The following is a 12850-nucleotide window of genomic DNA, read 5'->3' as shown; positions in this document are numbered from 1 at the left end:
AGCATCTCAGGGTGAGGGGGTTCAGTGTCATCAGGGCAGGAGTGATCAGCAAGCACCCCAGAGAGGGGCCAGCAGCAGCATTTTGCCACGTTTTTGGGGTGAATAAACCAGATAGACTGCTGTGCTGGCTGCTGCGGTACGGCTGCCTTCCACTTTGCAGATGGTTTGTTGGCGCTGTAAAGCTTTTGAATGTCCCAGCAGAATTTTCCTCGCCGTCTGGCATGCTTTCCAGCTCTGCAGCGGCTGGGGTGGGACACGCCAGCCAAGGAGGCAGCAGCACAGCTGGTGGCACACGGCTGGCTGTGGCAGCCAGAGCCAGGTTTGTCTGGGCGATGTTCGGTCCGTCAGCGCAGGGGCTCTCGGGGCTGTCAGTGCCCCGGCTACGGGCAGCGTGTGGCTTTTCAAGTGTTTCTCTGACCACCTTCCTATGTGCGTGATGTCAGCTTTTGGGTTCCTGATGAGGAACGAATTGATGAACTTGCTTTTCACACCATTGCCAGGCATGTGCCAGGGGAAAGGATCCATCCAGTTAATCGACTGCTTCCAGCAGTCAGAGACCGGAGGGTAGAGCCTCTGCTGCAGGCTGACCTGTCGGTCCTGTGACAAGGCCCTGAGCCGTCAGGAGGTGGCAGAGGTGCAGCTGCTTTTTCGGAAGGAAGGAAATAAACCGATGCTTGCGTGTAACTCTTCGGTAGAGCCTGGTGTGTTGTTTTTGGGTGCTTGAGCAGTGTCTGCGCTTGGTGCCAGTCTGGAAGATGTGGCCTGCCTCTTGTTGGACCTAACGCTGTCTGTTAGTGCGGTGCCTCTTACAAAGGCGGTGTGGGCTTCAAGTACCTGCACACATTCTACATGTGGAAATTCCTGTTAATGAAGACCAAACACCTTCCTGTTCTGCACGTGTGTGATGAAACCTCATTTTGAAAAGCAGAGCCTTTCTTTGCTAGGGTCCAGGGAGGCTGGACTTGATCTCCTTCCCGACGCCAATTCACTTTTCCTATTTTTGCTTGTGTTTGCCCAGCATCTTGTGCTGCTGGCAGCTGTGTCGGGTACACTGAAAGAGGGAGGACCTTCCTATTTCCAAAGGGTCATGTACAGTCCAACCCCTGAAAACTGTGCAGATGCTCAGTCCCTGTGAGCAGGGCTGTGATGGCCCTTTGGCCACTGCTTTACATGCCCAGCTCCGTTTGCCCAGGGCGCCCAGCTCCGAGCCTGGTTTGGCACCGGCTGGAACTCTGCATGTGGCAGCAGTGGTGCCTGGGGAAGCACCAATTCGGTGAGAAAAACGATCTGTGAGGCTTTTATCAGGGTAGGCAGGGGGTGTTGGGATGCAGGGGGTAGTTGTCAGGTCGGGTGGTGCTGGATAGAGGTCCCTCTGGGGACCAACCCAGCATCCCTCTGTCCTGGATCGATCTGCCTCCAAGAATTTCTTCAGATCTGATACATAGCTAAAAATCCCAGGTCAAGCCTCAACAACAAATACCCTTAGAAATACTAATTATTTTCTGTATTGCAGTGGTGCTGAGGAAACCAGCACCACGTTGTGGCTGACATTGACTTACCTACAGCGATGGTCCCTGTGCTAAGCCCTTAAAGACTTACATGCACAAGACCCAGACGAGTGTCATTAAACCCTTCTTACAGCTGGGGAGTCAAGGCACAAACAAAGCAAATAAAAGCATGTGTGCTGTTACTAGTGCTCACAGGGTAATGGTTCAACTGCTCAGACAAGCTCTTCCATGTTGTCTTATTTCTTCAAATGCCCCTTGCAGGAATTTATCAGCACACTTTATCTCTGAGGTTTCAGTATTTGCTCAGCTTCATGCACTCATGTTCGCCACCTGCTAGTTTTGGGTTCTCTGTTCTTTAGCTTTTTGGAGGATTTTCCACTTTTCTCCTTCGTCCAGCTCACGTATGCAATGCTGCACTGTAGCCTTGTGGTTTTTTCTCTGTGTAAAGCTTTCCTTTCCTTTAAGTATTGGTCTGCTTCACTCTCACCCAGCGTGTACTGATGCCTCAGGTGAGGACTCCCGTCCTTAGCACAGTGCCATTGCTCAAGGACCGCTGCATCGCCCTGTTTTTCATCTTGCAGTGTCTCAGCGCTCGCCCAGCCCGTGCTGGACATGAGGGGCAACCTCGCAGGAAGGCAGACGTACACCCAACCCGGCCGAGCTCTGCACAGCAGCCTGGCATGAGTGTCTGGAATTAAGTAGTGCAGCTCCTCTGCATACCAAATGGGAGTGACACTGAGGATCCACCTCTTGGCTCATCTCAGGTAACTCCCTATGCAACTCAGCAGTAGGAAGAGCTCCTTTATTCTTCTCTGATCCCGCCGAGCAGGAGGCAGACAGCCAGGCTGCCTTTTCTGTCATGACTTCGGTGGGAGACCGGCAACTGAGCGGCTTAACTGTCTTTAATAAGGAGGATTTTGAAGAAGACTGGGTTAAAGTGGCCAGCGGAGGCTTTGGGCATGTCTACCAAGTCAAGCACAAGAGGTGGAGAACAGTTTACGCAGTGAAATGCTCTCCGTACCTGCTGCAGGACTCCAGCGTAGAGAGGTAACTGCGGTCTCTTCTGGGTCACACTGTCGCTTAGAGCCGCCTACAGTGATGTGCTAAAAATCTGAAGGAAACGTTCACGTGGCTGCTTCTCCCTGGGAAGTCTAGCTTTTGGTATCCCAAAGGGAGTGGAAAAAACACTAGTGAGCTGGAGTTCTTTCCTCTTTCTTTCTTATGTGTGTATGTGCATGTGCAAGCAGGAAAGGAACACTTGGAGCAATTGGTGCTGAAGTCTGGAGGCTGAAGCAGGCATCCAAACTAAAGATGAGCATGTGGATAAAAGCAGCCTGATTACTTATTTTTAGCTTTCACTGGACATTGGGACTAATGGGTATTGGTTAAACTAAATTATCCATTAAAATTACCAGCTTTAAAGCCGAGGGATGGAGAATTTCTAGCTGGTTTTGCTGGGCTCACAGAGTGCTCTGCCTCCTCACTTGCCTTCCCCTCCACGTGCCCTTTCGGTGGTGCATCTGCACCCCCAGTTTGCTTTTGCTTTTGCTTTTGCTCTGTCTCTTGCCTGCAAGACTCTTCTGCTGACTGCCTTGGGTCTGGAGGTAGGATAAAGCCAGGTAATCGCAACCACTGCTGATACCACATACACTATAGGCAATCCTGATGAAAAAAACAAGCAAAGGTATTTATTCTAAAATTTTATTCTGTTCAAGTTGGAAGGATCCCACCTGGTTAAAAATCACATGCTCGTATGACATCTTGTCATGTTACCGACAAGAGCTGAGGTGGTTCAGTCTGAGCAGTGACTGTCCTCTTTAGATCACATTGCTTGTGCTTGTCAGACATTACATTTGCATTTCATTCTCTTTTTGGGCAAAAAAAAATTAGTCCAGTTAATCAGTTTTAGTTCTGTTTATATCAGTTCTAGTAAATTTAATCATACAGCTTTCATGGATTTCAAGTCCTCGTGTACACTCCAGAAGAATGGTTGAATGTGAACAAAGTGTTCATTGATTATTTTTTTTTTTAACTACTCCTGCAATCACCAGGATTTGAAAAACTAAATCTGAAAATCTGAGTTTGGGAAAAATACCGAACTAGCAGTATATGTGCCTTCAGTAGTTACTGTACTGGTCTCCTAGGGACTGAAGTTATACTATTTTGTCATTAAAACAACTTTGCACTACAATGCAGTGTTATAGAAGGCTTTCCTACCCCTTAGAGGTGTCCAAACAGCCTTGAGGCTGCTCTGACTTAGACTACTCAGTATCCTGGGTGAGTTCTGGGGTTTCGGGGCCAGGCTGTGCTGTCCTGCACTGTGGCTGCGCCACGAATCCCTCCTGTCCGTGGGGGCTGTAAGAAGGGCCAGCATCAGCCCCGTGGTCCTGTGCGCCTGGGGGGGTTCAGTGGCTGCTTCTACTTGCTTTAGAAGGTGTCTGCTTTTGCGAGAGGCAGACCCTCGGTGTGCACTTTGTCTAAGGCACACACATATACCCCCAGAGAACCTCCTCGAGTGCACGGCGTATCCATCTGGCGTGAGCCTTGCCATGCCTGTTATAAAATGGTTCTGGTTTCTCCGGCAGCACCACATACGAGACCCAGATGCAAATCTGAAAGCTTCCAGGCCACTCAGTTGGAAAAAAGCACAGCGGCGCGGTTGTCTGGTAAGGGGGTGAAGGAGGCAACAGTTTCAGAGAAGCTTGTGAAAGTCCTAAGCACTCCTGTCTGTGGGCTTGTGAAAACAACGTGTCCCCTCAGGAGCGACGCGTGGAGGCAACGGTGCGGTGACTTCCATCTGCTCACATTCCGGATGCATCACCAGCTGCGTCGCACTGTTCCTTCAACATGATGGGGCAAATTGACAGCAAGTTTGTTAACCTTGGGTGGGTTTGCTTGTCAGGAGGAAAGAGGAGATGCATTTTGTGGGCTGATGGAAGATGCCCCTGTGGGCACGTGAAAGCTGGGAGGGCAGGTGCTTGGTGGCTGCCACTGAATCTGTGTATCACCCAAGAGAAGGAAAGAGGGCGGCTGGAAGACGGCTCTGGCCTCAGCTTCTGTCAGCTGTGAAGGCCCGTGGTTCATAGGTCTGTTGAGGCTGAGGAGAGAAAAAATATCACCGGGAACCCACAGAAAAAGAACAGCCACAGTATTTCCCAGAGGGCTGAAACACTCAGATTCTTCCATGGGAACTGCTCTGGGGCTCTGGCTTTTCTCCCTTAGAAGCCTCATCTCTTGGGGCTCCCTCTGCTTGTCCAACACCCACCTTCCTGCTGTGCGTTCTCACGTCTCTGTGCTGATGGTGCGAATGCCTCCTCTGGGCCAAACCCCGTCCCCCCACTGCTCCCCACCACGCTGGGCTGCCCCAGGGTCCAGCCCAAGCTCCTGGGCCATCAGCCCTCACCAGTGCCCGGGGCAGGGGGCAGAGGGGGGCTGCGCCCAGCGAGTCTGTCCCAGGAAGGGACCCAGAAATCACAGAAGTCACTTCTCTCTCCATGCCCATCACTTCCCGGGGAGGGGGAAGGAGCGATCTGCAACCCGCCCTGCTGCAGGTTGCAACTGCTCCCCTGTGTCAAGCCTTTCCCCCGCCGTGGGCTGGGAGTCCTCAACACAGAGGCACATTTTGCTGTGGGGAGCCTGCTGGAGGAAGTCTGGCAGGAGGATTTGCTTAGCTGAACTGTGTTTAGAGCTATTAGTGGCCTGGCACGATGTTGTTGCAAGCTCGGATTCATTCCTAGGGTGTGCTTTTTAAATGTAGTTTTGGCACTTCACTGCTTGGCTGCTGTCAGCGTGCTCTGGGCACCCCAACTCGTTCAGCAGGTTAGGAAATGTAAAGATTTAGTGAAACAGGTCTGCCGGAACAGGCAGCGACGGACAAGCATGTCTAGACTCCCTTTGGGACCAGATTCCCAGTGCTCAGCGGCAGAAAGCTGCAGGCAGAGGCATGGGGATAGGTGCAGCCGAGGCATGCCCTGGGGCACTGCAAGCCTCCTATGTCCTGCTCCGCAGGTGAGTGTGTCCCTGGACCCTGGGCTCAGCAGGTGAGTGTGTCCCTGGACACTGGCCACCTGCGTGCAGGCTGTCACTGAAGCTGCCCTGTGGGCACGTGGTGTCTGACAAAAGCATGGCTCACCGTGCTGCACCTGCTCCTGACATCGCACTTTCAGGAAAGCGTCACTTGGGAATTTCGCCACAGTATGGGAACGGGCACATGGACGAGGCTTCCTGTGATCACTGCAGGTCTCTTGAGAGCTGGGCTGAGATGGACGTTTTGATCGCTTTGTCTAGGTGCATCGTGGCTGAATTTGCCCAAACAATCCTCGGCTCATTTTGAGACGTCATAACACCTTGTGTACTAGATTTTAGTCATGATGTGGTGGCATCACCAATTCAAGAGGCAAATTGGAATTAATCATTTTGGGGTCGGCAGGGCTGCTTGGAAAGGCTGGATGTCACTAAGCTACTGTACAGTAACAGCCTGTGAATCGTCTGATACCATTTTTTGGTCCCACTTTTTAAATTGTTTTTATTTTTTATTTTTGCAGGACTAGTATGAACTGTCTAATGGAAGAGGCAACTAAGATGGAGAAAATCAAATTCCAGCACATTGTCACTATCTACGGGGTCTGCAACAGTCCTTTGGGGATAGTGATGGAATATATGGCGAGAGGGTCCTTGGAGAAAATTCTTCCCACTCACAAAATGTCGTGGCAGCTCAAATTCCGGGTTATCCATGAGATGGGCTTGGCTATGAATTTCCTGCATAGCATGACACCTCCTTTGCTGCACTTAGATCTAAAACCGGGGAACGTTCTCCTAGATGGGAATATGCATGTCAAGGTACGACCTTAATACCGTGTTTGTAGGGATGAGTTATTTCTCAAATAAGAGAAAGGTTATTTTTGCCAAATGAGTGCAGAATCCTAGTGAGTTAGGTTCTTCAGGAGCACTCAATGAAAGATTGACCGGTGGGGCTTAGGAGAAGCAGCTGGTAGACATATTACATGGTATTCGCAAGATCATCCAGGCAATTTGTGCCAGAACTGGGAACTTAAGGCTCCAACTGAGGAGGAAACACTGATCTGCTTGACTCAGCGAAAAAATTACAATTTTATCAGGGTTTTATCAAGTTTCAGCTGCTAGGCACCTCCTCACATCCCTGACCATGAAGGATGGAGGTTATTTCCCAGCTAATATAAGGAGGGGTGAGATTATGAGCTAAATGGGAGAGGCTTTCATTTTTCTGCTTGCAGATCTCGGACTTCGGGCTATCAAAATGGATGGAGCAGTCTAGCCGAATGCAATATATTGAAAGTTCTGCTTTGAGAGGCACTTTGAGCTACATCCCTCCCGAGATGTTTCTCCAGAACAGCAAGCCCCCAGGAATCAAATACGATGTGTACAGGTAAGGTCCCTGTTCAGAGGTCCCACAGAGGTGCCACCTAGCTCGACGCCGAGCAAGGCTGGCACGCTGCCTCACTGCGTTTGTGTTCTGGCTCTCTGCCTTGCCTCGTGTCCTCGGTGGGGAACACACCGGGAGTGACACGTGGCACTCCAGCCTCCGTGGTGGAGAGTGAGGGGCAGTGGGGTTATCTGTGGATAACCACCCGCCTCTTACCCGATGCACCTCTGGGCTCACCGAGCCCACGTGGGCTGCAGGCTCCTTCAGTTCCATCGTACCCTGTGAGGCTGCTGGAAGTCATGGAGAAGGAGTAAGTTTAGAGCACGGAACAGACAGTGTCTGCCCTTCCATAGCAGTCGCTGCTCAGATTTGTTCTGATTTTAACACAGCTGTACTACTGCTTGCCTGCTTCGGTGTTCAGCTTCATTTTGGTCAGTAGCTGGTGGAGAAAAATTTCAACTTCATTGTTTTCCTTTGGGCCAAAGTGCTTTGCAGCCCACTTACACGAGCTACATATATACGTTCTGGAAATCCGTCAGCTCCTTAGCCTTACACAGTAACGCAAGAAGAAACAAAGGGGGGGTTTGCATGGCCACATAAATTTGCAGGTCTCTAAAACCCGAAGTAAATAAAGTGCAAAAAAGGCACCGAGAGCCTGACTTTCACGGGCGATGTCCTAAGTCACTCATTCACCACCCCAACCCTTTCACTGAGGCATCAAGGATGTATGTGATGATTCATAAGATCTTGTCCTTTTGGTGAGGGGGCTGAAATCCTTCCATCCTGAGCAACTTCCTTCCTTATTTTTCCATTTGTCGAGAAGGTGAAAGCGGTAAGTGACCTTTATGTCCATGTACCTGTGGGGGTGTTTGCTCACGATCTCTCATTGCCTGCAGCTTTGGGATTGTCATTTGGGAGGTCCTTATGCAGAAGAAACCTTACGCAGGTAAATATGAACACTTCTTACACGCACTGCACTTATGAAATATTTATTACAGCCATTTTCACAGAGGAAAAGCCCAGCACCCGTTGCTCTTTTTCAGGAGCCAACATGATGGCCATTATCGTCAAGGTCGCAGCGGGGAAGAGGCCGTGCCTAGAACCCATCAGCAACGAGTGGCCAGGGGAGTGCCAGCAGATGGCTGACTTGATGAAGAGGTGTTGGGACCAAGACCCTAAGCAAAGGCCAAGCTTTACAGGTGCAGTAGCTGGTTGTGATACGTATTAGCCAAGGGCCAGCTGGATTAACAAGCGGGCGATGAGCTTGTGTATAACTCTTTGCCAGCTAAATTGCCTGTCACCTTGGAAATGTTTGGTACCCATTTGCTGTCAACACATCTTTCTCCTTCTTTCCTTCCTCCCCACACGGAGGATACATGGAAGACGTGGGTACTGACTGCGTTCTGGCCGTCTGGGTATTCTGCACAGCTAACCAGTCTTTTTGCTTATCTGGTAGATATCCCTGTGGAAACAGACATGCTGCTGTCACTGATACAGAGCCATGTCGTAGATCCAGAGAACGAGCGCCTTGTCAGAAAGATGTCCCACAAGCCTGCCATCTCTGGGAACCAGCAGGTGAGGAAGGCTTCCCAGTACCACTCGGGAAATTCCACTGAGTCCTTTCCCTGCTCTTACCAGCTCTTGAGGATGTGTTTCCTTCCTCATCATTGTTTAGCATCAGACAAGGGCACCTCAGCCACCTTGGCGCAGTTTGTTTGCGTGGGTTGTGCAGCTGTAATTCATTTATGGGGATGGAAACCTGCAAATAAATTTAGCAAGCCAGTGTGCGGAATGATAGACAGTCTGAGAGGAAGAGCTTTCTGCTTGCTCTGATGTCAGGCGGGCCTCGGTCCTTAAAAGAAACTCAGGCAGACACAGAATCACAGGGGTTCTGCTTGTGGCACTGGCATACATGAGCAGAAGACCATTTTCCAGCTCCATGGAACTGAGGACGCTGGAATTAAATAAGTCTTGTAGGAGAAAAAAAAGAAGAAAAAAAAAAAGTAAAAAAAAAGTAAAAAAAAAGTGAATCCTGTGTTTCTCTGACTAAGAAAAAAAGCAGGTTTCAGAATAGTCACAATTTTAGCCCAGCTACCGGCGGGTAATTGTCCCTAGAAGTCAGCCTCATCCAAGGCGAAGCAGCAGCTGAGAGCTGAGAGCTGCTGCTGGTTTGAAGTTGTGCCGAGCTGTGCAGGCAGCGGGCAGCGAGGTGCCTGAGCGGAGGGGAGCGAGGGGGGGCGAGGTGTGTGTGTGTGCGGGGGGGATGTTCCCTGTACCACAAAGCAGGTGACCGGCTGGGATGCTGCCCCCGGCCGTGGGCACGTGCTGCGGGGAGGAAGCAGAATATAGCATGTTTGGGAGCAAACAAGTAAAAGGAGGAAAATCTCATTAATTTCCAGAGATCATTCTCAGGCTCCCACATTCCTGCTAGTGTCGTGATTTGCTCTGCTGCAGTTTAGATGTCAGAACAGGATCGGATAGAAATCACTGGAATGATAGTACCAACTTCTAGAGCAGTAGCAAATTGCTGTATGCAGACATTACAGACTGCAAATAAGTAACTTTGTCTTACGGCTTTTTTTCCCCCCTTTCCTGAAAATGAGAGTGACAAAGAAGAGTTCACCTTCCCCCGAGACACCAGAAGTGGTGGTAAGTGGGGGACTTATAATTCAAAAATAAAGAAGGAGAAACTTACAAGAAGTAGCCTATTTCCTTGCTCTCCAGGGATAAGGATCTGGCTCAGGAACGTTTTCCATGTGGGTGACTTTTCCTTTTAAATGAAGGAAAATGAACTAACTGTACAGGAAACGGCAGGGACAGCTCTCGGCGGGGAGAGGGCAGACCTCTCGCTGCTGTCTAAGGGCCTGCAGCCTTGCCTCATTTCGTATTCCCTATCTCTAAAATGACTTATTTAATTTTGTTTCATACTATAAAGATTCCCATGCTCTCCCTCCCGTCTCGTGCACACCAAGCTATTTCACTTGATCTTACTCTCTAACATTTCATGCCCCCCCCCGCCCCCCACCCCGCCTTTAGAAACTGATAATCAGGAGGTTCCTATGCCACCTGCTTACGGTCAGGCTGAAAGTCCAGAGGAGATCCTGTCCGAGGAAATCTGCAGAGTCCAGCAAAACGGCCTCACGCTGCTTCACTTCATGGTGATCCAGGGAAATGTGGAAAAGGTGAAGTTTCTCCTGAGCTGTAAAGCCAATGTGAACAGCCGGGTAGTCTGTGGCTACACCCCCCTCATCATGGCTGTTCAGAAGAGGTCACCAGAGATCTGCTCAGTTCTGATGGAGCACGGCGCGGACATCAACATGCCTGACGATGATGGTTGGACACCTCTTCACTTCGCTGCTCAGAACGGGGACGACAGAATCGTACGCCTCTTGCTGGACCACCAGGCGCAGGTAAACGCTCAAGAGCATGATGGGTGGACCCCTCTGCACCTGGCATCCCAGAATAACTTTGAGAATGTGGCCCGAGTACTGCTGTCTCGCCAGGCTGACTCCAATACCCAGGAGGTGGATGGGAAAACAGCCCTCCATGTGGCAGCTTGCTTTGGACACGTCGGCCTGGTGAAACTGCTCGCCAGTCAAGGAGCAGACCTGGAGAAAAAGCAGAAGAACCACAGAACCCCACTTCACGTTGCTGTGGAGAGGGGCAAGTTCAGGGTAGTCCATTACCTGCTGAAGAACGGGACCTCCGTCAACAGCCTGGATCAGAATCATTACAGCGCCCTGCACCTGGCCGTGGTGAGGGGCAAGTACCTCATCTGTGAGAAGCTCATCAAATCCGGAGCCAATGTGGAACTGAAGACAGACAAAGGCTGGACCCCCCTGCACCTGGCTGCTTTCAAAGGGCACATCGAAATCATCCACCTGCTCAAAGACAGCCACGCCAAGCTGAATGCCAGAGGGAGCATGGACTGGACACCACTTCACTTGGCCACTCGCTACAGTGACGAGCCGGTAGTCTGTGAGCTGCTGAGGTGTGGGGCAGACCCCAACATCGCCGAGAAATCAGAGTGGGCCCCCCTCCATTTCGCAGTCCAGCGGGGCTCCTTTTTGACTGTCATCAATCTGCTGGAGTGCAAGGCAGATGTCAACGCTAAGAACAAAGTGGGCTGGACACCCTTGCACCTCGCTGTCCTCAAGGGCAATATGGCCATTATAAAGACCTTGATTAAGGCTGGTGCTCTGCTTGACCTGGAAGACACCACTGGCTGTACAGCCCTCCAGCTGGCAATCAGACACCAGAAAGAAAACATCATTACGCTGCTTCAAGGCAAGGACTCGCTGATTAATAGATTGGGGAACAGGACTCTGGTGAATGATGCTAAGATTTCAAGACCCAAATTTGTTCCAGGAAGGACGGATTTGTAGATTCATCAAGTCCAGCATTTATCACTTCAGCCTTCCAGCTTAAACCACCATATCCTGTCACCTGGTGATTACAGGAAAATAGTTGTTTTATTTTTCATGGAAGTTTCGAAGCATGAACACTAAAAGAGTAAAAGAAAATGGAGCTGCAGAAAGAAGCCGACAAGTTATTTTCCAGAGTCTGACCAAGATGGTAGAACATTTTGGCTTGGTGATGCTGGCTTTAGGCAATGCTTTCCTGCTGTAATACTTACTGTGCAGTGAAGGAAATGGGTATATGTACTCCCTTTTCATATGGGCAATGCCGAAGATGTGTACAGCAGCCCATATATATACACGTGTCTTCCGCAGATTTTATTGCTTTTATTCTATGTTTCCCTACAGAGCAAATTGGTGTAAAACGGCCTTGGCACAGGTGGGAATTGAATCATGAAATTCTCACCTGCTGCTGGAAATAGATACTAAGCATATGGTACAGCAATGTGTCAGATTTTCTGACATCTCATTTTTGTAACAAGAATAAAATAAAACAAGGAAGGAAGAAAAATCACTAGTAGAGAGTATTTAAATGGATGCATCACAGAGGAAAGAAATTCCAGAATAATTCCACTCCATCCCTTCAGAAAAAAAGAACCAAGAGCTTTTTTTCCTAAGCATTCAAATTACTTATTGACCACCTCCACACCTCAGGCTTTAACCACTGAGGCTGTCATTAGAAAGACGGCTCTAAGCGTAAACAATGAGTGGGTGCAGCTCTGAATCCTGTTCCCTGCCATGAGAGCTACCAGTAACCTCCAGTTGTAACTACAAAATGCTGCTGTGGGATTGTCATAGACGGGTTGTAAGCCTTTCTGCTTAGGAAAGCAGTATCTAATCAGGGTTACCCCAAATTGTCATCGCCTTTTTTTTTTTTTTTCTTTTTTTAAGAGCCCTGAGCAGCTGGGAAAATTAGCAGGTACTTAGTCAGTGACAAGGGGCAGGTGGGCTTGTAACAGCCCGCTGTAGGTGTTAGCTTAAAAGGCCAGGCTTTAAGAGGGGATGGGGGTCTTCTGGAGAGTGATGCTTAAGGAGTTGAAGTCAGTTGCCTGGCTTCAATCCTTTCTGCTAGAGATACGCTTCTGCGGATGATAGAACAGGCTTTATGATAAACACATCCTATTTGTATGCCTGGCCCTCTTTGTGGGGGCTGGTTTTAGAGGTGAAGATTCAGGGGAATTGTTCAACAGTAAGTTAGGTGGCAGCGTAGGTTACTCGCTGTGCTGGCTGGAGAGCAAAGGAGGCTTTCTAGCCCCAGAGAAGTTGTCAACAGCTGATATACAAGAGAACTGGCTGTTTTCAGGTCAAGGTCTACGTCATGTCTCTGCTGGGAAATAATTCTTGATCTCCATCGGGAAGATGTTCTACAGCTGCATTACTTCACTGGAGAACATACAGTCATCGTGGATTCGATTCTTTTATCACAGTAAGTAGCATTCACGTAGCTTGTGACAGCCCTGCTGTGATTCGACAAGCACTTCCAAAATGAGCCTGGGATGATGACTTTCTTTCATGCCCTTAGC

The 12850-nt window shown here is 49.7% G+C and overlaps 1 protein-coding gene across 1 annotated transcript; it reads left to right on the top strand.

The window, feature by feature from the left end:
- Nucleotides 1-2367: 2367 nt before the first annotated feature.
- On the top strand, nucleotides 2368-11690 carry ANKK1 (ankyrin repeat and kinase domain containing 1). The gene is made up of 8 exons (XM_040616334.1): nucleotides 2368-2555; nucleotides 6053-6347; nucleotides 6761-6912; nucleotides 7806-7855; nucleotides 7953-8108; nucleotides 8366-8484; nucleotides 9513-9558; nucleotides 9946-11690. The coding sequence occupies exons 1-8, from the start codon at nucleotides 2368-2370 to the stop codon at nucleotides 11292-11294; spliced, it is 2355 nt and encodes a 784-aa protein (XP_040472268.1). The 3' UTR covers nucleotides 11295-11690.
- The last annotated feature ends 1160 nt before the right edge of the window (nucleotides 11691-12850 follow it).

The sequence above is a fragment of the Falco naumanni genome, chromosome 16 (genome assembly GCF_017639655.2).
Source record: "Falco naumanni isolate bFalNau1 chromosome 16, bFalNau1.pat, whole genome shotgun sequence".
Classification (NCBI taxonomy): domain Eukaryota; kingdom Metazoa; phylum Chordata; class Aves; order Falconiformes; family Falconidae; genus Falco; species Falco naumanni.
This window is presented reverse-complemented; position numbering and strand designations above follow the sequence as displayed.

Excerpts from the sequence above, each read along its gene's own strand:
- ANKK1 (XM_040616334.1), top strand. The coding sequence starts at position 2,368 with ATGACTTCGGTGGGAGACCGGCAACTGAGCGGCTTAACTGTCTTTAAT. Across the intron at positions 8,109-8,365 it reads GCAAAGGCCAAGCTTTACAG|ATATCCCTGTGGAAACAGAC; the intron begins GTGCAGTAGCTG and ends CTTATCTGGTAG. Across the intron at positions 8,485-9,512 it reads CCATCTCTGGGAACCAGCAG|AGTGACAAAGAAGAGTTCAC; the intron begins GTGAGGAAGGCT and ends CCTGAAAATGAG.